The sequence below is a fragment of the Calidris pugnax genome, unplaced genomic scaffold, assembly GCF_001431845.1.
Source record: "Calidris pugnax isolate Ruff unplaced genomic scaffold, ASM143184v1 scaffold150, whole genome shotgun sequence".
NCBI classification, from domain to species: Eukaryota; Metazoa; Chordata; class Aves; order Charadriiformes; family Scolopacidae; genus Calidris; species Calidris pugnax.
The window spans coordinates 1109336-1136899 of NW_015091300.1; the positions used below are offsets into that span (position 1 = coordinate 1109336).

General features: G+C 47.1%; 1 protein-coding gene across 1 annotated transcript in view; it reads left to right on the forward strand.

Moving 5' to 3' along the window:
- MYO5B (myosin VB) overlaps positions 1-27564 on the forward strand; it is a 184632-nt gene that overhangs the window by 152209 nt on the left and 4859 nt on the right. The window contains exons 28-38 of the mRNA XM_014960788.1: positions 4059-4298; positions 5194-5291; positions 10294-10371; positions 13089-13287; positions 14400-14493; positions 15669-15812; positions 17536-17687; positions 18954-19043; positions 21528-21678; positions 23400-23685; positions 26889-27063. Coding sequence (XP_014816274.1) covers positions 4059-4298; positions 5194-5291; positions 10294-10371; positions 13089-13287; positions 14400-14493; positions 15669-15812; positions 17536-17687; positions 18954-19043; positions 21528-21678; positions 23400-23685; positions 26889-27063 — 1707 coding nt within the window. The remainder of the gene's footprint in view (positions 1-4058; positions 4299-5193; positions 5292-10293; positions 10372-13088; positions 13288-14399; positions 14494-15668; positions 15813-17535; positions 17688-18953; positions 19044-21527; positions 21679-23399; positions 23686-26888; positions 27064-27564) is intronic.

Consider the following 27564-nt stretch of genomic DNA (forward strand, 5'->3'; position numbering starts at 1 on the left):
GGGAAGGGAAGGGAAGGGAAGGGAAGGGAAGGGAAAAAGAAAGAGGAGGAAGGAGAGGAAAGGAAAAAGCAAGTGGGAAGGGAAAAAGCAAGTGGAGGAGAAAGGAGAGGAAAGAAAAAAGGGAAGGGAAGGGAAAAAGGAAAGGAAAAAGGAAAGAGAAAGGGGAAGGCAAAAGCAGAGGAGGAGAAAGGAGAGGAAAGGAAGGGAAAGGAGAGGAGAGAGAAGGAAAGGAAGGGAAAGGAGAGGAGAGAGAAGGAAAGGAAGGGAAAGGAGAGGAGAGAGAAGGAAAGGAAGGGAAAGGAGAGGAGAGAAAAGGAAAGGAAGGGAAAGGAGAGGAGAGAAAAGGAAAGGAAGGGAAAGGAGAGGAGAGAAAAGGAAAGGAAGGGAAAGGAGAGGAGAGAAAAGGAAAGGAAGGGAAAGGAGAGGAGAGAAAAGGAAAGGAAGGGAAAGGAGAGGAGAGAAAAGGAAAGGAAGGGAAAGGAGAGGAGAGAAAAGGAAAGGAAGGGAAAGGAGAGGAGAGAAAAGGAAGGGAAGGGAAGGGAAAGGGGAAAGGGGAAAGGAAAGGAAAAAGCAGGAGAAAGAAAGAGGAGAAGAAGGAGGAGGAGGAAGGGAATGACAAGGAGGAAGAAAAGCAGGGGTCTTATCCAGCAAATAACAAAACCCAGAGAGCAGCCCTTTGTGCAGAGAAGCAGTCGATCGCTTTCTTTTGACCGTTGTGTCCCTGAGGGCGATGAGAAAAGAGTGTTTTAAACTCTTCAAACAGAGAGTTCTGTTTAAAACAGAAAACTCTTGGTTTAAACACCAGTTCTAGAAGAAGCTGACATCTCACACGCTCCCTCTGCTGAGCTGTGCTTCATGTGGATGCGGAGGAATTGCTGGCTGGAATGCGTTTTTTTCTTTTATTATTTACTTTTTGGGTGTTTTTTTTAACGACAGATGGTCCAAAGTACCTGACTCTGCTCTTGTTACTGATGGTGTTTGTTCAGCTCGGAGTCTGTCCAGATGCCACATCAGCTATTCTGGTCACACCTCTGCTGTGATAAGGCAGGCTATTTATAATTTGTAAGGATTGATAATTATACCCCCCGTTTCCTATGGAAACGAGGTTTACACAGCTGTGCTGGCTACACACTGTATAAATTGGATAAATTGCCCCCATCCCTCCCAGCCATTTTTGGATTCGTTAGCTCGCCTCAGCCGAAGCTGATAATGAGGCAGATATCCCAAAGAGAAGAGGGATCGTGGAAGAAAGGGTCAAAAGGAAGAGGGAAGCACCTGGATCTGGATGTGTGTGTGTGTGTGTGAAGAGCTTGTGCTGTTGTAGACACTAGAGAATCCACACAGGGGTTAGTCAGTCCCTAAGAAAGAGCTGAGCCCAAGCTGGTCAGACACCAGGCTTTGGCACCTCGCTTGCAGGCATCCCTGGTTTTTCCATGTCCTAGTTGGATGATGGTCCTGTTGGGTTTTGGCATCGTCCCCTGGGTGCGTGGGGACAGGAGGGAGCAGTCTTGGGTGCCACCGTGCAGCTGATGAGGAGAAAAGAGTGTTTTAAACTCTTCAAACAGAGAGTTCTGTTTAAAACAGAAAACTCTTGTTTTAAACACCAGTTCTAGAAGAAGCTGACATCTCACACGCTCCCTCTGCTGAGCTGTGCTTCATGTGGATGCGGAGGAATTGCTGGCTGGAATGCGTTTTTTTCTTTTATTATTTACTTTTTGGGTGTTTTTTTTAATGACAGATGGTCCAAAGTACCTGACTCTGCTCTTGTTACTGATGGTGTTTGTTCAGCTCGGAGTCTGTCCAGATGCCAGATCAGCTATTCTGGTCACACCTCTGCTGTGATAAGGCAGGCTATTTATAATTTGTAAGGATTGATAATTATACCCCCCGTTTCCTATGGAAACGAGGTTTACACAGCTGTGCTGGCTACACACTGTATAAATTGGATAAATTGCCCCCATCCCTCCCAGCCATTTTTGGATTCGTTAGCTCGCCTCAGCCGAAGCTGATAATGAGGCAGATATCCCAAAGAGAAGAGGGATCGTGGAAGAAAGGGTCAAAAGGAAGAGGGAAGCACCTGGATCTGGATGTGTGTGTGTGTATGTGAAGAGCTTGTGCTGTTGTAGACACTAGAGAATCCACACAGGGGTTAGTCAGTCCCTAAGAAAGAGCTGAGCCCAAGCTGGTCAGACACCAGGCTTTGGCACCTCGCTTGCAGGCATCCCTGGTTTTTCCATGTCCTAGTTGGATGATGGTCCTGTTGGGTTTTGGCATCGTCCCCTGGGTGCGTGGGGACAGGAGGGAGCAGTCTTGGGTGCCACCGTGCAGCAGCTGGTGATGGAGCATCTGGTGCAGAGAGAAAGGTGGGCTGTTGGGATTTGGGCCATGAGCAGGACCCTGGGGGTCTGGCTCTGCTCCCCAGCGTGACCCATAGCAAGGACCTGGACAGGCTGAAGTGTTGGGTGGAGAGGAACCTAATGAAGTTCAACAAGAGCAGGTGTAGGGTTCTGCACCTGGGGAGGAATAACCCCCAACACTGGTACAGGTTGGGGGTGACCTGCTGGAAAGCAGCTCTGTAGAGAGACACCTGGGAGTCCTGGTGGACAACAGGGTGCCCATGAGCCAGCAATGTGCCCTTGGGGCCAAGGATCTCCTGGGGGGCATCAAGAAGAGCGTGGAGAGAGGTCATCCTCCCCCTCTGCTCTGCCCTGGTGAGGCCACAGCTGGAGCAATGGGTCCAGTGCTGGGCTCCCCAGTTCCAGAAGGAGAGGGAACTGCTGGAGAGGGGACAGCAGAGGGCTACAAAGATGAGGAGGGGCCTGGAGCATCTCTCTGATGAGGAAAGGCTGAGGGACTTCTTGGGGCTTTTGAGTCTGGAGAAGAGAAGACTGAGGAGGGATCTGATCAATGCCTATAAATACTTGAAGGGTGGGTGTCAGGAGGATGGGGCTGGTCTTTTTTCAGTGGTGGCCAGGGACAGGACAAGGGGAAATGGGCACAAACTTGAACATGGGAAGTTCCACCTAAACATGAGGAGGAACTTCTTTCCTACGAGGGTGGTAGATCCTTGGAAGTGGCTTCCCAAAGAGGGTTTGGCGTCTCCTTCTCTAGAGACATTCAAACCCCACCTGGACGGGTTCCTGTGCAACCTGCTCTGGATGACCCTGCTCTGGCAGGGGGCTGGACTGGATGATCTCCAGATGTCCCTTCCAAGCCCTGTGATTCTGTGACTGCCCATCTGCAGGAGCAAAGCTACTCTTGACCAAGCTGGATGCCCCAGGTGGGTTTTGGGTGCTGGTGAAGAGCTGCCAAATGTGGTGTTACCACCCGCAAACAAAGCTTCATGGGGAAATACTGAAATAAAAGCTGGTTTATCTGCCTGAGTTTTATTCCTCTGTCTTCTACTGCCATGGAAAAGCAAATAAGCCCTTCAGTTGTCTCTGCAAACACGCCGATGCTCGTGCATTGTTATTCAGGAGAAGGAGTTGGCGTCAAAAATGTACAATATTGCCCTTGTCTGTCAAATGCCGGCAGCTGACGAGACGTCAGGGTGAGGAAATCCTCCAACTGCAAACATCTCACCAGGGTTGGGGGAGAACTGACAAAATGTAGGAGAACAGAAGCCCTCGTGGGAATTCAGCCAGCCGTAGCTCACCTAATGAGATGCCTGTCAACGATGGAAATCGGCGTCTTCCGCCTTATTTAATGAATATTAAAGAGGAGTTAAACAAAGTGAGGGTTGTGGTGGTTCCCTGATTGAGTGGAGAAGCAACAAACGTGTTTGGTTTCTCTAATGGGTTGCTTTTTTGTTGAAGAAATAGCATCAACTGGTAAAATCTCCCTTCTGTCACCCCGTAGTGTTGTTATTAAATAGCAACAGGCTACTAATTAGAGTAAAAAAGTCTTTTCTGAACCACCCGTGGCCCAACTGGCAGCAGAATCCAGCTCCCGGCCTGAATCGATCGTCGGTGATTGATTCACCTCAAAGGCATCTCAGAAAAGGATGAGGGCCTTCAAGAGGGTTTATCTCAACTGGTTTATGGCTTGATCTTTTCCAGAGGCAAGAGCTGGAGTCGGAGAACAAGAAGCTGAAAAATGAACTGAACGAGCTGAGGAAAGCGATCGCGGAGCGAGCCACCCAGAACAACTCGTCCAATGATATTCAGGAGAGTTACAACCTCCTCCTGAACCAACTGAAATCGGCCAACGAGGAGCTGGAGGTGCGGAAGGAGGAGGTGCTCATCCTCAGGACGCAGATCATGAAGGAAGCCCAGCAAAAAGAGACGGGCAAAAACATGGTAATTGGGAGGGTAATGGATTTTCTTCTCAATTTTCCATTCTGCTACTGGAAATTCACTGCTTTGCTGAGGGATGTGATGTCTGCTTTGGTAGGCTCTGGGTGGCATGATGGCCACGGGGACGTTCTAGAAGGTTCTGCAGGGTTATAGGAGGTTCTGCCTGTGGGTAAGATGTGGTCCATGACATCATTTCAGGCAGCCCAAGACTATCTGGCCCGTGGTGGTCTGTACTGCTCAAAGGTGCTTGACCCAAGACCCGATGAGGCCTGGCCAGCCCTCCCGTGGTGGTCTGTACTGCTTGAAGACCCAAGACCCGATGAGGCCTGGCCAGCCCATGCCAAGGAGCAACTTCTCTAGCCCTGCACCACGGTGTGGTGGTCTGAGATGGTTCCTGGTGGTGTTTCGTGACAACTGGCTTTTTCTGCAAGGAAATGGGATGGGGGAAAAGAGGTTTTGGACCAGATTCTCCTCATTTCATGCTGGTGCAGCTGTAGTGTGTTTCTACTGGTGTGTAGGCAAGAAGAGGGCCTATTCCATCATGGTTGGTTGAGGGCTTTTTGTTTAGAGCTTCTTCTGATGGAAGAGCACATTTTCTGAGAACTCTCACTTGGGTTTTTTAATTCACTGCCTTATCATTCCTCGAGGATTTGGTATGGTTTGTATTTCAGACCCCACACACCCCTTACCTCCCTCCTGGCTTCATGAATCCTTCTTCCATCTCCAAATCTCTTCTGCTCTCTGTTTGCATGAGTATGAATTCATAGAATTTATTTGATGGAGGCCCCAAGGAAGCTCTATTAAGGATGGTTGGGAGTTTCTCGGTCTCAGGAACTTTAAAAGGCAAAAGGAGATGTTGCAGGATGACAAGCTGCTGTGTTTTGCCCCTTGAATTTAGGAAAACATCACCACCAACGCCAGCTGGCCCAACAGTGACAAGCACATCGATCAGGAGGACGCCATCGAAGCCTACCAGGGGATGTGTGAGACGAACCGGTAAGTGTGACCCAAATTCTTTCCAGCAGCAGGAAGGACTGGAAACTGTGAGAGATGAGATCCAGCCTCAAATTAACATGTTTTAGAGAGTTACCAGCTTCTGTATTGTCTTCTGGACATTGGGTCAAGGGAGGACCATCAAGGTGGGACCAACGATGCAGGTCTTGTTATGGGCGAGGAGCCCTCGTTGACAGTTGTGGATTAATGGCTTTTAATTGACTTAATTAGGATTTAATTCATACCTGTATAACTATAAGCAAAGGTGCACCATCTGGGAAAGCAATATGGAAAATTATGATGCTTTCAGAGCTGGATGGCCAAGAAGGTGCGATGGGAAATCCACGTGTCCGGAGCGATGTGCAAAAATTCAACGTATGTGTGTGGTCAACTGTGGTCGTCGTGTCTGTGCTGTGTGTCCCTCAAATTCCTGCCCCAGTACGGGCTGGATTTTCTGACTTTGCAGTGATTTTCCTTCTTGGGAAAGCTCTAGGAGAACCTGTGGAGATCTCCTAGTGTGTGGGTATGGAGATGGGTTTGCTGGAAGGGCTGGGTTCCACATCGTTGCATTTAAATATAGCTTAAACCCCTGATGGCTGCCTTACTGTCACCTTTAACTTCTTGGTGTGTGTGTACAGAGATGGGTTTGCTGGAAGGGCTGGGTTCCACATCGTTGCATTTAAATATAGCTTAAACCCCTGATGGCTGCCTTACTGTCACCTTTAACTTCTACCCATGGACCTGGAGGAGTCCAGAGGGGAGATTGTTGAGGTCCAGGATGCTTGTGACACTGGTGTCTCACCTGGACATCATGTCTGGTTGGCTGAGGACCAGTGTTTGTTCTTTTCAATTAGTTGCCATTGAATATTTGCTTTCCTGAAGTCAACTTGCTGATGAAATTTCTGCCCCTCCTGCAACGTAGAGGTGATGAGATTGATTTAAACATCACCTTTTTGTCAATAAATCAGTGGAGCTCCTTGTGCTTTCTACTGTGAGGTGTGGGGTTTTGGTCACTTAATGAATTCTGTGGCTTTTCTCCAATTTCCTTCTGACTTTCTCCTGAAGCCGTGGGCACTCGTGTGGGATGTGAGATCCCCTTGTCAGGTGCAGAGTTAATTATTCCCTAATCAGCATTTTCCAGTGTGCACTTGCAGTGATGGTTCAGGTGTTGAGGTGTTGGTGAAGGACTTGGAGTCAAAAGAAGAGTTGCTGCTTTCTTAGGGTGATACAACCCAACCCACCAGTTGGGTTGTGTCACTGGTCCCCAACTTTGGCCATCCTGGGCTGCCTGTTGCCTCCTCTCACTCATCCTACTGGAAAACTCCGGTCCTTCTTCCACTGCTCTGGTTTCCAGACTTAACATCTGGTTCTGGATGGAACCACCCCCAGAAATCATCAAAAAAAAAAGAGATAATGGTTAATTTTCCACAGCGTGTAAATCTTTTGGATTTCGAGGTGAGTCCATGTGGTCAGGCCCTGGTGGTTTTTTGGCCTCTGGAGTTTCAGGAAGGGAAATCTGCAGTCTCCAGGCTCCATTTCTTTGATGCAGGGTCAAGGGGAAGTTTGAATGAAAAGCAGCTTCTTCTAAATGCAGTGAACTCAGCTTTTTTTCTCTTTATTTTCTGCTGACTTTCAACTGCTAAAGGGAGAAGTTCGTTTGCAGCTAATTTTCTGCTTCAATAACCGAACGTAAAGCTAAGTAGGGTTTTTATTTTTTTTTTTCTTCCCTGTTTCAATTCTTGGGATCTTTCTTGGGAAGCTAAGTAGGGTTTTTATTTTTTTTTTATTCCCTGTTTCAATTCTTGGGATCTTTCTTTCCAGCCTGTTTGATCTCGGTGGAAACCTCGACCCCAGTGATGATGTTGGAGGTAATAACCTGGCAGCTCAAAGCAGACGGGGCTTAGTCTTTGAAATTAACTTCTGTAATAATTTCCAAGTGATTTCTGTAGAGTATGTGGCTCTTTTTCTTTAGATGCTAAAATGAACCTCTTTGGGGTGACGTGCACCTCCTTTAAGCTGCTCAGAGGAGGGGAGGGAGTTGTTTGGGGAGGGATTTCTCTCCCTTTCCTTGAGGCGTTGGGGTCCCCAACTGCTCCTCCCAGATCAGAATTAAAGGAGAAATGAGTGAATCACGTCCTTTCAACTCATTTCAGCCCGATTCGAGAGAAGGATTTACCCAGCCTTTTAGGAAATTCTTGTGGCGCCTGCTAATTAATCTAATGAGCTAGAAAGAGCCCTATTGACTTCTATCATCTTGGTCAATGTGAACTTGTGGGAGAAGGGAATCTCCATTTCTGGTGGTGAACACGGACCGAGCGCTTCTTTCCCCGGCGGCTTTATCGCGGCGTGATGGCACCCCCTTGAGCTCCTTTCTTCATTTACCACAATTAATATGATTTAAAAAAAAAAAATGAAGAAAAACTGCTTTTCAAAGGAGGTTATAGAGGAAAACCCATCTTAAAAACGCTGCTGGTCCTGTGAGATTTCCATGTAATAAAAAGTGAGGATCCTTCCTGGATTTTTCCTTTGTTTTCAGTGCCTAAATACATGTTCTGTCATAAAGGAAGAAAAACTGCTTTTCAAAGGAGATTATACAGGAAGACCCATCCTAAAAACGCTGCTGGTCCTGTGAGATTTCCATGTAATAAAAAGTGAGGATCCTTCCTGGATTTTTCCTTTGTTTTCAGTGCCTAAATACATGTTCTGTTAAGACTATCTGAAGCAAAAAAAAACCCCTCCTTACTAACAAATTGACCCAAATCAGAGCAATAAAGCTTTCCCCTGTATCTCTCAGTCTACAGATCCCAAGACTATCTGAAGCAAAAAAAAAACCCCACCTTCCTAACAAATTGAGCCAAATCAGAGCAATAAACCTTTCCCCTGTATCTCTCAGTCTACAGATCCTTTTGGAAACCTGCCATGTGTGGGTAAAAATGAAGTTTTCATCTAAATTTGCACGTAACGGCTTTAACAGATGAGTTTTCCAAATGTTAACGCCAAATGTTGGTCACTTTTGAGAAATACCAGGATGGAGGGGATGTATGAGCTGTCAGACACCTCTTGAGTCCTTTCCTGGTGGCCCCATGGTTCTTGGTCCTTTCCTTGTGAAAATTGGGTGTAGAAAGTTTGCATATTTTGCTTTTCCACTTAAACATGAAGAGTTTTCCTTGCCAGGGAACGGCATCTTCTACCCTTTTGGAAACCTGCCATGTGTGGGTAAAAATGAAGTTTTCATCTAAATTTGCACGTAACGGCTTTAACAGATGAGTTTTCCAAATGTTAACGCCAAATGTTGGTCACTTTTGAGAAATACCAGGATGGAGGGGATGTATGAGCTGTCAGACACCTCTTGAGGCCTTTCGTGGTGGCCCCACGGTTCTCAATCCTTTCCTCATGAAAATTGGGTGTAGAAAGTTTGCATATTTTGCTTTTCCACTTAAACATGCAGAGTTTTCCTTGCCAGGGAACGGCATCTTCTACTCTTCTTCTCAAAATAGGGAGTTTATCGGCTCGGTTCTTCTTTATGAAGTTTAATGATACATTAAGTGATTTTTTTTGTTGTTTTGTTGTTGTTTTGTTTGGGTTTTTTATTTCTGTTTTTGAACTCACGTCGAAGCCGAGTAAAATCTCACTGCAGCAAGTGTTTCTGGTCAGGTTGACCAGCTCCCCTGACTCAAATGTGTTCAACGCCTCATTAAAGAAGATAAATGAGTCTCCTGCCTTTTATAGCTTCAAAAATCACCCCCAACTGTTAAAAGGAAACTTTTAGCATTAAAGTGAGATGAGACTTTTCCTGGATGGTTATGGAGGAGATTTGATCTCATGTAGGGGTGTGGAAACAAATATCCAAGGGGTGTTTGGACTGAAGGTTGCTTTGAGGAAAGGCTGATGGCTTTGAACTTTTGATGATTGAGGAGACCCTTGACTGAAGTAGAAAGAAGAGAATTTATTTTAGACCGGTGGAAGTTGATGCAGAAGGAAGGAAATGGAGAAGATTGTCTTTAAAATGTCTTATTAGTGAGATGGGCAGAAGGTTTGGAAGAGGAGTGAGGTGTTCCGAGCCGTGGGGACAGGTTATGTTGGGGTTGGAAGTCCTTGAGGGGCTGTTCCAGCTCAAAAATAGTTAATTTTTGGGGGCTAGGGAAGCAAGGAGTTCTGTTGGGAGCTCCTAAGTATCACTCTCTGCTTTTCATTTCCCCCCTCTCTGTGTTCAAACATCTCTTCCTTACCCTTTGTGTTGACTTTTCTCTCGTTTATCCCTCTTGGTCCTTGTTTCTCTTCCCTGGTTTCTACACGTAAGTTTATTAGTGAGATGGGAGAAGGTTTGGAAGAGGAGTGAGCTGTTCTGAGCCGTGGGGATGGGTTATGTTGGGGTTGGAAGTCCTTGAGGGGCTGTTCCAGCTCAAAAATAGTTAATTTTTGGGGGCTAGGGAAGCAAGGAGTTCTGTTGGGAGCTCCTAAGTATCACTCTCTGCTTTTCATTTCCCCCCTCTCTGTGTTCAAACATCTCTTCCTTACCCTTTGTGTTGACTTTTCTCTCGTTTATCCCTCTTGGTCCTTGTTTCTCTTCCCTGGTTTCTACACGTAAGGTCTTAATGAGGATTTCAGCTAATTGGTTTGGTGTGGAATTGCCATCAAATGGGAAGGAGTTTAGCCATAAAGAAATGAAAACTTGGGTCTGACCTCCAGAAGTTGGGCTTTTTGGTAAAAAAACCAAACAGTAACATCTCAGGAATGATGGTAACCTGCCAGGAGGTTGGACTAGACGATCTCCGATGGTCCCTTTGGACCTGGAGGATGTTGGGTTCCCGTGTCAACTGTGGTGGGTCGGGGAGAAAAGGGCTGCATGAGGTGGAAAAGGAAATACGACGTAATGAAGGTGTGCTTTAAATAAATTTAAAAAATAATAAATGATTACGGGTTCTTCACCTTTTCCCCTTCTATTGCAATTGACCTTTTGTCTTTCTCTGTCCTCTTGTTTCCTTTTGCTGTCCTTTATTTCTAGCAAGACTGAGGACTGGGGGTATCTCAATGAAGATGGAGAGCTCGGCTTGGCTTATCAAGGTTTAAAGCAAGTTGCCAGGTCAACCACTTTCTCTTTTTTTCCCCAAAACTGCTGCTTCTCCCCTTCTCCCCCTTTCGCTTCCCCTTTTGTTCCTTTCTCTTCCTCTGCTCTTGTCCTCTTGTCCTCTGTAGGACCTCTTGTCCTCTCTGGGAGCAGCTGGAGGTGGGATGTCCAAACGGGAGGAATTCCAACCCTCCTCTCATTTTCAGGGGGGTCGTTAGGATTCTAATTGGGGATTGCTGATGGTGGCCGTTGTCACGAATGCTTGAGCAGTGATTCAGTGAGAATTATGTTACGTTCATTGGAAATTGTGTGATAAAGGTGTTGGGAAGGCGTAATGTCCAGGAAGCCCAAAAAACCACATTTTAGATGTTTTTCCCTCAATTGCATTAAGATATAGAACCTCCCTGAAGTGTTTTCTCCCACTCCTTGGCTTTCGGAAGCGGAGTCCCTGTGCTCGTGTTGCCATGCTGCCTGCTTTGCATGCTCCCCAGGGATTGTCCTCTCCTGTCCATGCGTTGCCTATAGATAAGAGGAGGAAGGTGTGTGGTGGTGCCATCCTTCCACAGATGTCCCCATGTCCTGGTCTGATGGGCAAAAATCCTCCCAGCGGGACACACCGGGGCAGAACCTACGACCTCCCTATCTCCTGGGCTTGGTGGTGATTCTGTAAGGGTCTTATCTCCAAGATGATGAACTTCTAGAGACACAAATGGAGCTCAAAGCAAGGTGGACTCCTGGATTCTTCTCCTGGTTCAACTTGGTACTTGCAAGAGCTGATAATTAGTTGTTAATCAGTCTGTGCGCTTCTGCAGGGCGGTTACGAGGCAATGTAGGAACCCAAGTTTGCAGGAGTGCTTAATTAAAAACCATGCTTAATTGTTTTTGTAGGGAAACACTTCACAGACCTGAATCTCCATGGTTTTCCCAATGGTTGTAGCTTTTTCCCCACTGGCCCAGCACCGTGTCTGTGCGTGTCCAGGGTAAATGCTAAGCTGTGGACACCAGAGTCTTCCTCACCTTTGGGGAACGCTGTTGGCATCCGGTATCCGAGGAGCTGAAGCCCCTGAGCTGGGACCGTGGCTCTTCCTGGCTCTGGCCCAGAGAACATCCATGAGGAAGGTTCATGTGGCTTGGTTATCTCCCTGGGTTGTTCTACCTCTTTGCTACCATCGACCTGTGTAGTCTGGGACTAAGACTTTGCAGTTTCTGGCTTGATGCCTGTTCCCCAGAGTCTCAGAATCCCCTTCTGGATTCTGAGATCCCCTTCTGGATCCCCTTCTGAGACCCCTTCTGGAGTCTCAGAATCATAGAATGGTTTGGGTTGGAAGGGACTTTAAAGACAATCCAGTTCCAACCCCCTGCCCTGGGCAGGGACACCTCCCACCAGACCAGGTTGCTCCAAGCCCCCTCCAACCTGGCCTTGAACCCCTCCAGGGATGGGGCAGCCACAGCTTCTCTTGGGCAACCTGGGCCATGGTCTCACCACCCTCACACCAAAGAAGTTCTTCCCCACATCTCATCTCCATCTCCCCTCTTTCAGTGTCAAACTCTTCCCCCTCATCCTATGCCATACCCTTAAACTCAGCATTTCCCCCCAGGGTTGTCCTCGTGCACAGGCTCAGGGCAGGGCTGGAAGGAGACCTGGTGTGTAGGAGAGAATCACAGAATGATACGGGGTTGGAAAGGACCTCTGGAGATCATCTCCTCCAACCCCCTGCCAAAGCAGGGCCACCCAGAGCAGGTCCCACAGGAACATGTCCAGGTGGGGTTGGAATGTCTCCAGAGAAGGAGACTCCACCACTTCTCTGGGCAGCCTCTTCCAGGGCTCTGTCACCCTCACAGGAAAGAAGTTCCTTCTCATGTTGAGATGGAACTTTTTATCTAAAGAAGAGGGTAGGAGAGGGTAGGAGGACAAATTTTTAGAGGAAAAAGTTGTGTATCCACGTAAAAGTGGGAGAAGGGCTGGTTTTGGTGAATTCTTGTCGTCTGCGTGTCATGGAGAACAAGGAAACAACTCTTTTTTCCTCTGGTGGAGTCAGCAGCAACGATAAAAGCAGGAACTGATTGAAGTGACAGAAAACTGCCCTGTGCGTAGTTTTCTGCAGGTAGTTCATGAGTGAAAATTGAGATATAAATAAATATACTTCTTTTTTAAGCAAAGGCAGATAGCAGCTCTACAAAGAGCTAGAAGGAACGGAGGGTTTCACCTTCTGCCTTTCTCAAAACTCCCAGCAGTAGGAAGCGAAGCTCGTGATGGTCCAACTGAACAGAGCCCTTTGCAGGACATTCTAGTTTGGTTTTCACGAGTGAGAACTGATGTTTGAAAGGTGATGAGCACCAGAACGAGTGCTCCTCAAGCTTGAGCTTTTGAAAATCCTGCAGGATCTGCGTTGCTTCCTTGCCATGCATTTGCTTTTTGTTAACGGGAAGAGTGAAGAAACCCAAATTTAGAAAAAAAAGGAGCTCTTGAATATATTTTTCCCATCCCTTTTTAATAAAAGAAAAATCAAATTTTTCATTTCATGCCTTTAATTTCAAAAGTATTTAATCTGAAATAGAGTAAATGACAGACTAATGTGGCAATAATGGCTGTAGCACCCCTTGGTGCGATGTTGGGCACATGGACTGGTGACATCTCCCAAGCTTGGAAGGATCTAAACTCAAACGGTGGTTACTGCTGTGATGCTGAAATCCCAGGCTGCTCCTGATGACAGATATGGTCCTTTTCTCAGGTTGCTGGAAGCCCAGCTTCAGGAGCAGAGAAGAGAGCACGAGGAGGAGGTAGAAGCTTTGAAGAACGAGGTGGACGCGATGAGAGAAGAGATGGAGAAGCAACAGCAGGCTTTCCTGCAGACCCTGCAGCTGTCTCCGGAGGCTCAGGTGGAGTTTGGGCTTCAGCAAGAAATTACACGGCTCACCAATGAAAATCTGGTAAGAGGCTGTTCCTGAAAAACCAGCCCAAAAAAGAGGAAAAGAAACCCAGGTTGGGAGAAAGGAGACAGGAAATGTTGAGAGGGAGAAGGCGGCGCTTGGGTATCTTCCACCCCTCCTAAACTCTCTGCAAGATCATAGAATGGTTTGGGTTGGAAGGGACCTTAAAGATCATCCAGTTCCACCCCAGGACACGTCCCACCAAACCAGGTTGCTCCAAGCCCCCTCCAACCTGCCCTTGAACCCCTCCAGGGATGGGGCAGCCACAGCTTCTCTGGGCAACCTGGGCCAGGCTCTCACCACCCTCCCACCAAAGAAGTTCTTCCCCACATCTCATCTCCATCTCCCCTCTTTCAGTGTCAAACCCTTCTCCCTCACCCTATGGCTCCCCTCCCTGATAAAATGTCCTTCAGCATCTCCAGTGCATTTGGGAACATTGATATTTGGCCTTGAGCTGTTGTTCAGTGGCTTTATGACCCTTGTGACTCTCTAGGTACTTTATTTTTTTAATTGTTATTATTTTTAAACCTACCTACTTTGGTGGCACTGCTTATGAAATGAGATCTCTGAAGGTGCTGGGTGCCCCATACTCCATAATTATGCACAGACCCAACACAATTCTTTTTAGCTGCATTTTTGGGGGAATTTGGGGGGCAGATCCCACTCCAAAAAGTTATCCTGGCCGATCATCAGTTTTCCCCTTTTCACCTCCTGCCTCTGTGTTGCAACATCTGGAGTGAACTCTGGTCTCTTCCTAAGTTGAGGTGAGGTCTCCTTGCCTTTCTCAGCAGCTTTAGCATCTAAATAATACGATTATTATGAAATATGATTATGAAATGTAATTAACAGCCAACACTAAATTGCTTTGGGAGGTGTGTCGGGAGTATTGCCTACTTCTGGAAAAAGCAGGGACACAACATCCACACTCTTGGCAGCGATGGATGTTGGCTCTTCTTGGACCAAGATGCTCACACCCTGCAGTGGTGGCACATGGACCAGGCTACTGAGTGACTCCAACCTCAAACTCACCCCAAATCCGTTGGTTTTGGGTTGTTTTCTAGTTTGTTTATTGTTTGGGTTTTTTTTTTAACCCAGTGCATCTTGTTTTTCAGGATCTTAAAGAGCTGCTGGAGAAGTTAGAGAAGAATGAAAAGAAGCTGAAGAAGCAGCTGAAGATTTACATGAAGAAGGTCCAAGATTTTGAAGGTGACTTGGCTGTTGGTGGGGTGGGGGAAAGGCCCTCTGGTTTCTCTTCTTTGCTTATTTCTTATTTATTTTTTGTCAGAGTTAGGTTGATGGTTGGACTAGATGATCTTTAAGGTCCCTTCCAACCTAGACGATTCTATGACTCAAGCAGAGATCTTGAGGGACCAGTGGCTGGTGGGATCGAGAGGGATTAAACCATTTAGGATTAAAAAAAATATTTGTATCATGGAATCATAGAATGGTTTGGGTTGGAAAGGACCTTAAAGGCCGTCTAGTCGAACACCCCTGCCTTGAGTAGGGCATCTTCAACTAGACCAGGTTGTTCAAAGCCCCCCGTCCAACCTGGCCTTGAGCGCCTCCAGGAATGGGGCAGCCACAGCTTCTCTGGCCAACCTGGGCCAGGCTCTCACCACCTTCCCAGCAAAGAATTTCTTCCTGAGATCTCATCTAAACCTCCCCTCTTTCACTTTAAAACCCTTCCCCCTCTTCCTTTCTCTACTTGATCAGAAAACCCCTCAGATGTGACATCTGCGTTGGATGGAGGGAGCTTCCCGTTCCCCGGAGATGCCGTGATTAATCATACTGCCTTCTTCTCACGAGCTGATTGCTGACAACTAGGCATTAAGTGAAATTAAGCTGCAATAACTGGAGGGTTTCCACAGCTGGTCCCTTGTTGGTGGAATCTCCAGGCAGCAGGGCTGCCGTTCACCGCGGTACTTCTGGTCTCTCCTGTTTTATTCAACTTCTGTGGAAGCACAACGTTCAACGACGTGCCACCACAAGTTCTTCAGCTTTACAGCCAACCACAAGACATGATGCTTAGGGTTTTTTTTCTGCTGCCTGGCTATTTTTTTGTCCTCTTCTGTGAAAATGATACATTAAAAAGCTTCCTGTAGGGTTATTACCTTCTAGCCTGTGGTTCCTTAGAAAATGACTTCATCTTGCCCTCCTTAGGTCCAACTTTTGCACTCTATCTTTCATTCAGAATCAGAACTACTCCTGGCTGGTAATTCAAGACTTGGTTCTTTATATTTTTCTAGGTCCGTTGAAGCTCATAACATTATTGGAAATTTAATATATAACACTTCAACCTGGTGTCTTCTCTAAGGCCAGTGGAGGATGTGAATGGTTCTCCAGCACCAGGTACCACCTTTCATGCTCTTTTCTCTTCGCAGCCTCCCAGGCCACGGTACCGGTGGAGAGGAGTCGGCACGAGCGGAACATGCAAGTTGCTGTCCAGAGGAAGGAGAAAGATTTTCAGGGCATGTTGGAATATTATAAAGAAGACGAGCCACTCCTCATCCGAAACCTCATTACAGGTGAGGAACTTGCTCTGGGCCTGGCTCCTTCGTATTTTGCAAACGTGAGATCTTTAAGATAGACAGATCTTCTCAAATTAATCCCTCCTGGGGCTGCACGTTTACGGTGATGGCAATTTTGGTAGGTAAAGCCAATAGACCAGCATGAATATAATCATAGAATGGTTTGGGTTGGAAGGGACCTTCAAGATCATCCAGTTCCAACCCCCCTGCCATGAGCAGGGACACCTCCCACCACACCAGGTTGCTCAAAGCTCCATCCAACGTGGCCTTGAATCCCTCCAGGGATGGGGCAGCCACAGCTTCTCGGGGCAACCTGGGCAAAGAAGTTCTTCCCTCCCAGCAAAGAAGTTCTTCCCCACATCTCATCTCCATCTCCCCTCTTTCAGTGTCAAACCCTTCCCCCTCATCCCATGGCTCCCCTCCCTGATCCAGAGTCCCTCCCCAGCTTTCCTGGAGCCCCTTTCAGGACTGGAAGGGGCTCTAAGGTCTCCCTGGAGCCTTCTCCTCTCCAGGCTGAATCCCCCCAACCCTCTCAGCCTGTCCTCACAGCAGAGGGGCTCCAGCCCTTGGTGGCACTCCCTTAATTCCATCCCTTCCCTTAGGGATAGCATAAAATGGAAGATTCAAAGAAGAGGCTGCAGATTTTAGAGCAGGCAGTAACTTGCTGAGCTTCGTACGATGTGGTGATATATGGGGAAGAGGAGAGCAGAGGACAGACCCTGGGGATTTTGCGGTGATCAACGGGGAGGGGAGAGCAGAGGACAGACCCTGGGGATTTTGAGCAGCAATGGACCAAGATAGTTTGGTTTTTGAGACATTCTGTGGTAACTTCAACAGATAGTGAACTTTTGAGCTCTTTTACGCCGGATGATCTGATCAGAATTGCTGCCAGCATCCCCTTATTCAACACTCTTGGAGAAGTTCTCTGAGTGTCAGTATTTACCATCGCTCTCTGACCTCAGCAGAGGCTGGTGAAGATCTAAAAAGTGCTCCAAGAGCAGCGATAGCCCATTCCTGTGGTCTTTGAAGTTCTTCTGTTCAGAGGAGCTCTTCTTTTTGAGGCTCGTGCTTCTCTGAGTGTCAGTATTTACCATCACTCTCTGACCCCAGCAGAAGCTGGTGAGGATCTAAAAAGTGCTCCAAGAGCAGCAATAGCCCATTCCTGTGGTCTTTGAAGTTCCTCTGTTCAGAGGAGCTCTTCTTTTTGAGGCTGGAATTTCCCACAGCTGCCATTAGGATTCAGTATCTTGAGGGAAAGAGTGATTTATTACGTCGTGGATTCAGAGCAGAGGGGTTTGTAACCTGCTTGAGATATTCCTCAAGGCTCCAGGCAGCTTTTCAAAGGTTATTTGTGTGCTGCTTGGGTAGACTTTTTCATGGTAAAGAAGGTCTAGTGCCACCTGTGTGCGTTTGTGCATCCCTAAAGTGGAATGTCACGGCATCACGAGCTTCAGTGCAGAATCCCAAGCCCTGGTGCTGCAGCTCTTCCTCTTTGGCCAGCACCAGGAGGTCCATCTGTCCTCTAGTTGGACCTCTGGTCCTGTGTCCACGCTGCAGTGAGGAATGGGAGTTGCAGAGGTGAAATCTCAGCTTCTCCGGGGCTGGGGGAAGAGAGGGGGTTTGCTTGGGTCTCCAGCTCTGCTGTTGCCTGCTTCACTTGGCAGTTGGTGAATTTTAAGAGGATTTTTTTGGTAAAATACCACAATCCCAAACCTTCTAGATCTGAAGCCTCAAGCAGTGTCTGCAACTGTTCCCTGCCTTCCTGCCTACATCCTCTACATGTGCATCCGACACGCGGATTACATCAACGACGACCAGAAGGTGCACTCCTTGCTCACCTCCACCATCAACGGCATTAAGAAAGTGCTGAAGGTGGGTCTCCATTTTTCTCATCTTGGGTTGAGGTGGTGTAGGATGGTCCAAATGTGTCATATTCAGCTCTCCCGTAGCTTCCCTCTGTAGAAGAACAAGGAGAATTATGATCATAACAATAAAATTGTTTGCGTTTTTAGATAAAAAAAAAAAGTTTGCAGGGAACAAATGGCTAATAGTGTGTCTCCAGAGCGAGAGCTTCCTCATTCACAGAATCCCAGAATCCTCATGGTTGGAAGGGACCTTTGAGATCATTGAGTCCAACCAGAAAAAAAACCAAAAAAACAAAAAAAACCACACAAACAAACCACAAACAGACACAACCCAACAATCTTGGCCAATAGAGCGTGCCCTGAAGTGCCACGTCTACACATTTCTTAAATACCTCCAGGGATGGTGACTCCACCACCTCCCTGGGCAGGCTCTTCCAGTGCCTGACCACCCTCTCAGCAAAGTCATTCTTCCCAATATCTAATCGAAACCTCCCCTGCCCCAACTTCAGACCATTTCCTCTGCTCCTGTCGTTATTCCCTTGGGAGAAGAGGCCAACCCCCACCTCTCTACACCCTCCTTTCAGGGAGTTGTAGAGGGCAATGAGGTCTCCCCTCAGCCTCCTCTTCTCCAAACTACACATGCCCAATTCCCTCAGCCTCTCCTCATAGGACTTGTTCTCCAGACCCCTCACCAGCTTGGTGGCTCTCCTCTGGACACGCAAGTGCCAGGCTCTGGCACTCTCTGGATGCTCACATGTTTCATGGGGTGGCTTGATCAACCAGGGGAGGTGGCTCCACCCAGGCTCACTCAGTAGCACCAGCCCCAGTACAAGCAAAGGGCTTTTCCTGGCTTCAAAAAGCCCCAAAAAGAGCTTCTCGTTGGCCCTTTTTGCTGCAGATCCCTTCCCCAGCACAGTCTTACCTGCCCTGAAGCTGGTCTCCATGGCAATGACTATTTGGCACCTTCATAGGTCCTTTAAATCATAGAATCATAGAATGGTTTGGGTTGGAAGGGACCTCAAAGATCATCGAGTTCCAACCCCCTGCCCTGGGCAGGGACACCTCCCACTAGAGCAGGTTGCTCAAGGCCACATCCAGCCTGGCCTTGAACGCTTCCAGGGATGGGGCAGCCACAGCTTCTCTGGGCAACCTGTTCCAGTGTCTCACCAGGGGTGGTGGTGGCTAGATGATGATCTAGATGGGGACACTCAAAATCCCCCACCAAAGTTGGAGGAGGGGGGGGGTCTCACATGTTTTCATTCTGCTCCTCCAGAAACACAACGAGGATTTTGAGATGACGTCGTTTTGGCTGGCGAATACGTGTCGCCTCCTGCACTGTTTGAAGCAGTACAGCGGAGACGCGGTAAGGAACTCGTCGCCGATATTGAATATTTAGGTGTTCCTCCAGGAAGGGTCTTCAGGTCTCTTTTGGGTCTGGTGGCTTCCCTCTGGCTACAGTATGGAGTCATCTCTGGCTTTCCTCCTCTGTTGATTTGGATGTAACATGAGGCAACTCCTAGAATCATAGAATGGTTTGGGTTGGAAGGGACCTTCAAGACCATCCAGTTCCAATCCCCCTGCCCTGGGCAGGGACACCTCCCACCACACCAGGTTGCTCCAAGCCCCCTCCAACCTGGCCTTGAACCCCTCCAAGGATGGAGCAGCCACAGCTTCTCTGGGCAACCTGTTCCAAGGTCTCACCACTCTCATCGTTAAAAATATCTTCCCTATCTCTAGTCTGACCTACACCAGAGGTTCGTGGGGTGTTGCACCAAGAGAAGACATTTGAGAGTTTCTCAAAATAAAAAATTAAAATAAAAATATCTTCTTTATCTCTAGTCTGACCTAGACCAGAGGTTCGTGGGGTGTTGCACCAAGAGAAGACATTTGAGAGTTGAAACTGGGACCTTAGCAACACAACACGCAACGGAATATTTTGAATTTCACAGCCAACCACACACTTTGAGTTGGCTGAACAGGGGATTTCCTTCTGGTAGGCTCTTTAGAAGGCTGTTCCTGGGGTTTTAGTAGGTTCTGCTTTTAGTAGGTCCCACAGGTTTTCATTAACCACCATTTTTAGACAGGAGAAACTTGGTCCAAATCTTGCCATTTTATACTGAATGTTTTCTACTGATGAATTTTTTCCTGTTCTGTTCAACTAGTTCCAAATAACTGCACTTTGAGAGAGCCAAAATGCTCTCAATGTTTTCTACTGATGAATTTTTTTCCTGTTCTGTTCAACTGGTTCAAAATAACTGCACTTTGAGAGAGCCAAAATGCAGAATCGTAACGTGAGATTTGGGAAAGGAATCCTCTCATTTTTTGCCACTTCAGTAATATTTCAGAAGTTGAAATAAGTTTTATGAAAGCTGATCCCTTCTGATAAAATCAGATCATCACAGTCCTCTGCCATCCTCAGAGCCATATGTTCTGGCTATTAAAATTTCCAGCAAAGCCAAATGATGTCATTTCTCATTTAGGCTTGATTTGTGTTAGATATATCGAGCGATCAAACTTCAAGAATAAATAAAAAAAAATAATTCATGGAATCAAATATGTTAGATGTATCGAGCAATCAAACTTTAAGAATAAAATAAAAAAAAATAATTCATGGAATCAAATTAACTCTTCGAGTCATTCAGAAGATAATGACCGGTGTGTAAAACCTCAGCGTTGGACTTTCAAGATTTAAATTAAAAAGAAAAAGAATGTAGGTAATACTTACTAATAATTCTGCTCCTGTTTGCCTGGATGACAACGTGACATTTAAAGAAAATCCTCCCCAGAAAACCAGCAGGATAAAAAAAAAAACCACCCTCCAAACTTAAATTTCACATTCTTTGCCATGATTTATTGTGTTAAATGAAGCAGCTGTTTCAAATTCAGTCGATAATTTGGTGCAAAAAGAAAAAATAACAGAGCTGGGGGGGAAAAATCATTCTGAGCAGCTCCCAAAATACTGTTCTCTTGAGTTTGAAAATCGAGCTATTTTTAAGAAAGTGGGTTTAAAATAAAATCCCAAATTAAATGCAATCAGTAGTAGTCAGGAAAAAAAAGACAAATTCTGAAGTCACCTCAAATTGTACATTTTGTGGCTTTTGCATTTTGCTGGTCAGCAAACACACACAAAAAAAAAAAAGTCCTAGTCCTCATTTTGACACCAAATTGATAAGACCATACGAAGAGGCAATTAAAGCGGCTGTGTTAATTACAAAATTAAGTTAGATCACTTTCAGCAAGCTTACAGCATCCATTTTGCAGGCTCAGAGACAAGCTGCTGCTTCAGCAAAAGGCAGGGAATAAATTCAGTTCCTGGGAGAGAGATTTCTGAAGCTCAGATCTGTTTAAAAGGTTGTAAAAAAAAAAAAATTAATAAAAATAATAGCGTGTGGTTATCATAATTTTTTTTTCATTTTTCATTAAATATTTCTAATATTTTACTCTCAAAATATTTGGTTTCACATAAATAATTTCAACTCACCGGGATAAACAAATAGCTAAAAAAAAAAGTATCTCAGGGGCTGAAAAATAATTTTCTAGTTCAAATATATATATATTGCAATTAGGACAAATGTTGCTCCTTGCTAAAGCTACAATGAAAAACCTTGTTGCTTAATGATGCTTTTCTTCAAAAAACAGCCCCTGGTAATAATTTATGAACAAATTGCTGAGTAAATCAAAGGTGATTTATGAATTTACGGAAAAACTTAATAGAATCTCAGAATGTACTTTGGTAACACCTGGATATATTGTACTTGAATTTATTATTTTTTTTAATACAGTGATTTTACCTGACTACAAAAAGGTGGAATAATGAAACTGGGTGTTTTTCTCTCCTCCTGTGCAGGGTTTCATGACCCAAAACACGCCGAAGCAGAACGAGCACTGTCTGAAGAACTTTGACCTCACCGAGTATCGCCAGGTGCTGAGCCACCTCTCCATCCAGATCTACCAGCAGCTCATTAAGATAGCAGAGGGCATACTCCAACCCATGATCGGTGAGTTCACAGCACACGAGCTTTTAGGGGGGTTTCTTTGTTTGCTTTTTCTTTTTTTTTCCTATATTTATCTACTTGGAGTGTTTTTCAGACCTTTGTACAGCGCTAAGTGTAACTTCTCCCCAAAAGAAAAGCCTGCGGTTGGTGGAGAGGACTATTTTGCCAAAAACCCTCTTGGTTTGGAGCAGGTCACAGAATCTCAGAATGGCAGGGGTTGGAAGGGACCTCTGGAGATCATCTAGTCCAACCCCCTGCCAGAGCAGGGCCACCCAGAGCAGATTGCTCAGGAACATGTCCACGTGAGGTTTGAATGTCTCCAGAGAAGGAGACTCCACCACCTCTCTGGGCAGCCTCTGCCAGGGCTCTGCCACCCTCAAAGGAAAGAAGTTCCTCCTCATGTTGAGATGGAACTTCTTATGGTCAAGTTTGTGCCCATTTCCTCTTGTCCTGTCCCTGGGCACCACTGAAAAAAGCCTGGCCCCATCCTCCTGACACCCACCCTTGAAGTATTTATAGGCCTTGATCAGATCCCCCCTCAGTCTGCTCTTCTCCAGACTCAAAAGCCCCAAGTCCCTCAGCCTTTCCTCAGCAGAGAGATGCTCCAGGCCCCTCCTCATCTTTGTAGCCCTCTGCTGTCCCCTCTCCAGCAGTTCCCTGTCCTCCTTGTACTGGGGAGCCCAGAACTGGTCCCAGTGCTCCAGCTGGGGCCTCCCCAGTGCAAAGCAGATGGGGAGGATGAGCCACCTCCGTGATAGAAAATATCTCCTTCCTTTCTGTTGAGGTGACAGAGGTGAGGAGGTGCTGGTGGGTCCGTAGAACAGCGTTCCCCTCCAGCCCAGGTTCACGGGTAAGGTTTTTATGGCTGAAAATGCACATTACAAGGGAGGAGAGAATTGGGAAGAGGAAAAAGAGATTAATAAAGACCTTGTTTTGCAAGGGTGAGTCAGTATGAGAGGAGTTGAGGTGTCCCTGCCCATGGCAGGGGGTTGGAATTAGATGATCTTTGAGGTCCCTTCCAACCCTAACCATTCTATGATTCTATGAGTTACCTCCTCAGCTACATCTGTCCTTCTTCCTGAGCTAATTGGGGGGCTCAGAGCTTAATTTTATCAGAGCTTTATCTTATTTAGCTGCTGGTATTTTCCTTGAGCTCCCAGCCTGGACTCCTCTGTCTCTGGGACTCTTTTTTCTTTGCCCTTCAAATGTCATTGCACAAATTCTGGCTGTATCCAACGGTGTCACCTCCTACCACCGCTGCAGGTACCTCCTGCTCCTTGCAGAAGGTTGTCCCGTTCCGCTGTCAGTCCATCAGGCTGTAAGAATTTTATTACTTTTAATCTATCTTCATTTCTTCCCCACCCTTCGAGCCAGTTAATCACTTTAACTGTGGAATCTCAGGCTCTGTGGTGGGTACAGAGGGAGAATTGATGACAGCTCAAAGGAGAGGTGCTCCCAGTTTCTGCAGGATGGCAAGTGATTTCTCTGTAGTGAGGACGAGGGGGGTAAATAGTGTGATCTCACCCATCAACTATTTCATATTATCACAATAACCCAGCGATTCATGGATCTGTCCTCCCTTTCAGACCTTCCAACATCCATCACGTGGCATCACTTTGACACTGCTGCAGTTTGTGGCTGCTCATAAAGGAGCATTTCTTACCTCCCGTCACCCAACAGGTGGATTCAAGCTTTTTTTTACCTCATTTTTCTCCCTTTTTCAGTGTCTGCGGTGTTGGAAAATGAGAGTATCCAAGGGCTTTCTGGTGTCAAACCAATGGGCTACAGGAATCGCTCCTCCAGCATGGCAGATGGTGACAGCTCCTACACCTTAGAGGCAATCATTCGCCAGCTGAACACGTTCCACAACATCATGTGTGACCAGGGTCTGGACCCGGAGATCATCCAGCAGGTCTTCAAGCAGCTCTTCTACATGATCAACGCGGTGGCCCTGAACAACCTCCTGCTGAGGAAGGACGTCTGCTCGTGGAGCACGGGGATGCAGCTGAGGTGGGACATGGGCATGGGGAAGTGATGTACCTGTCATAGAATCATAGAATGGTTTGGGTTGGAAAGGATCTTAAAGACCATCCAGTTCCAACCCCCTGCCCTGGGCAGGGCCACCTCCCACCAGAGGTGGGAGCAACCACCAGGTTGCTCAAAGGCCCATCCAACCTGGCCTTGGATGGGATGGAGCAGCCACAGCTTCTCTGGGCGACCTGGGCCAGTGTCTCAACCACCCTCCACGTAAAATATTTCTTCCTTATGTCTGTTCCCATCACCGTTTCACCACAGTGTTCTAATAAGGACTGAAATTAGAAAGGACAGGTGGCCTTGAGCAACCTGCTCTAGTGGGAGGTGTCCCTGCCCAACCTCTCTGGGCAGCCTCTGCCAGGGCTCTGCCACCCTCAAAGGAAAGAAGTTCCTCCTCATGTTGAGATGGAACTTCTTATGGTCAAGTTTGTGCCCATTTCCTCTTGTCCTGTCCCTGGGCACCACTGAAAAAAGCCTGGCCCCATCCTCCTGACACCCACCCTTGAAGTATTTATAGGCCTTGATCAGATCCCCCCTCAGTCTGCTCTTCTCCAGACTCAAAAGCCCCAAGTCCCTCAGCCTCTCCTCATCAGAGAGATGCTCCAGATGCCTCATCATCGTTGTAGCCCTCTGCTGTCCCCTCTCCAGCAGTTCCCTCCCCTTCTGGAACTGGGGAGCCCACAACTGGACCCAGTGCTCCAGCTGGGGCCTCCCCAGTGCAAAGCAGATGGGGAGGATGAGCCCCCTCCGTGATAGAAAATATCTCCTTCCTTTCTGTTGAGGTGACAGAGGTGAGGAGGTGCTGGTGGGTCCGTAGAACAGCGTTCCCCTCCAGCCCAGGTTCATGGGTAAGCTTTTTATGGCTGAAAATGCACATTACAAGGGAGGAGAGAACTGGGAAGAGGAAAAAGAGATTAATAAAGACCTTGTTTTGCAAGGGTGAGTCAGTATGAGAGGAGTTGAGGTGTCCCTGCCCGTGGCAGGGGGTTGGAACTAGATGATCTTTGAGGTCCCTTCCAACCCAAACCATTCTATGATTCTATGAGTTACCTCCTCAGCTACATCTGTCCTTCTTCCTGAGCTAATTGAGGGGCTCAGACCTTAATTTTCTCAGAACTTTATATTTTTTTAGCTGCTGGTATTTTCCTTGAGCTCCCAGCCTGGACTCCTCTGTCTCTGGGACTCTTTTTTCTTTGCCCTTCAAATGTCATTGCACAAATTCTGGCTGTATCCAACGGTGTCACCTCCTACCACCGCTGCAGGTACCTCCTGCTCCTTGCAGAAGGTTGTCCCGTTCCGCTGTCAGTCCATCAGGCTGTAAGAATTTTATTACTTTTAATCTATCTTCATTTCTTCCCCACCCTTCGAGCCAGTTAATCACTTTAACTGTGGAATCTCAGGCTCTGTGGTGGGTACAGAGGGAGAATTGATGACAGCTCAAAGGAGAGGTGCTCCCAGTTTCTGCAGGATGGCAAGTGATTTCTCTGTAGTGAGGACGAGGGGGGTAAATAGTGTGATCTCACCCATCAACTATTTCATATTATCACAATAACCCATCCATTCATGGATCTGTCCTTCTTTTCAGACCTTCCAACATCCATCACGTGGCATCACTTTGACACTACTGCAGTTTGTGGCTGCTCATAAAGGAGCATTTCTTACCTCCCGTCACCCAACAGGTGGATTCAAGCTTTTTTTTACCTCATTTTTCTCCCTTTTTCAGTGTCTGCGGTGTTGGAAAATGAGAGTATCCAAGGGCTTTCTGGTGTCAAACCAATGGGCTACAGGAATCGCTCCTCCAGCATGGCAGATGGTGACAGCTCCTACACCTTAGAGGCAATCATTCGCCAACTGAACACGTTCCACAACATCATGTGTGACCAGGGCCTGGACCCGGAGATCATCCAGCAGGTCTTCAAGCAGCTCTTCTACATGATCAACGCGGTGGCCCTGAACAACCTCCTGCTGAGGAAGGATGTCTGCTCGTGGAGCACGGGGATGCAGCTGAGGTGGGACATGGACATGGGGAAGTGATGTACCTGTCATAGAATCATAGAATGGTTTGGGTTGGAAAGGATCTTAAAGACCATCCAGTTCCAACCCCCTGCCCTGGGCAGGGCCACCTCCCACCAGAGGTGGGAGCAACCACCAGGTTGCTCAAAGGCCCATCCAACCTGGCCTTGGATGGGATGGAGCAGCCACAGCTTCTCTGGGCGACCTGGGCCAGTGTCTCAACCACCCTCCACGTAAAATATTTCTTCCTTATGTCTGTTCCCATCACCGTTTCACCACAGTGTTCTAATAAGGACTGAAATTAGAAAGGACAGGTGGCCTTGAGCAACCTGCTCTAGTGGGAGGTGTCCCTGCCCATGGCAGGGGGGTTGGAACTCAATGATCCTTGAGGTCCCTTCCAACCCAAACCATTCTATGATTCTATGACACCTCGTGCAAACCTGCCAGGAAGGGGTCGTGAATATTTCGTGAATAAATCTATCAACTTCTCGGTGTAAATGATTTAAACCTCCTTTTATGTCCCTCTCCCCTTCCCATGGTGGATCCTTTGCCTGTTCCCCTTGAGCTTGGGAGCGAGCACAGGCAAAGGCATTTCTTGAGTAGATATTTTCAAAGGTACTTAGTTAGGTCCCTTGCAGGATTTTGTTGGCATTTAAAAGCTTAATTTTAATTGACTTATGAAACTTGGAACGTGGCTGAATGCTGTGCAGGTCCCTTGCAGGATTTTGTTAGCATTTAAAAACTTAATTTCAATTGAGTTATGAAACTTGGAACGTGGCTGAATGCTGTAGAAATGTAGAATGATGTAGAAGAGGACATCCCTTGTGCTGTTGAGCTCTTACGTGGCTTTTCTGTTTCTAAGGTACGTTGAGTAGAAGTTTTGCTTTGGGTTGTTGAGTGTTAAGCTTTGCTCTGGTTGTCTCTTGCCACGTGTGTCACGAAAAGCCACCTATAGCAGCACTGCAACATTTGAGTCTCCTCAGAGGGTTTTTGAGATGCTATGTCTTATCTCTCGGCTCCTGGCTCACAGAATCACAGAATAGTTTAGGTTGGAAAGGACCTTTGAAGGTCATCTAGCCCAACCCCCCTGCCATGAGCAAGGACATCTTCAACTAGATGAAGTTGCTTAGACCCCAGGTCACGTCTTATCTCTCCTGCTTGCCCAGGTTTAACATCAGCCAGCTGGAGGAGTGGCTACGGGGGAAGAACCTGCAGCAGAGCGGAGCGGCGCAAACCTTGGAGCCCTTGATCCAAGCGGCGCAGCTCCTGCAGCTGAAGAAGAAGACCTCAGAAGACGCCGAAGCCATCTGCTCCTTGTGCACGTCCCTCACCACGCAGCAGGTGGGGAGCGGGGCAGAGATTTACACCAGAGGGTAGTGATCATTAAAGGAGTGAGAAAGAAACGCTCCGAGGTGAAACCCAACCCTGAGGAGTTCATGGAATAAGTCAGACACTTGGGATTTTAAACCCACTGGTTGTTCTTTGCCAGGGTAGGTCTGCAGGGTGCCCAGCAAGGACTCAAGATTTGGGGCAGGAGGTTGAGAATTGGCTGGATCCAACCTTAAACTTTGAGACTCCGTTCCAGGAGGACTGGAGTTCATTCACCTTCTTTGCTGCTGGATTGCCTGGCCTTAGTTTGATCATGTGGTAGGAAGGGAGAAGCGAGAGGTTGGGAGTGATCTCCAGTGATTCTCGGGGGTCCTTTCTCCTCTATCTCCATCTAGAACATGTTCTTGAAGGTGATAGGGGAGGAGCAGGAGTTGAGGTAGCCTGAGAAGTGTTGTAGAGGTGACATGGGAAGTGGTCACCCATGTGCCAACCGAGTGGAATCCCTGTATAAAT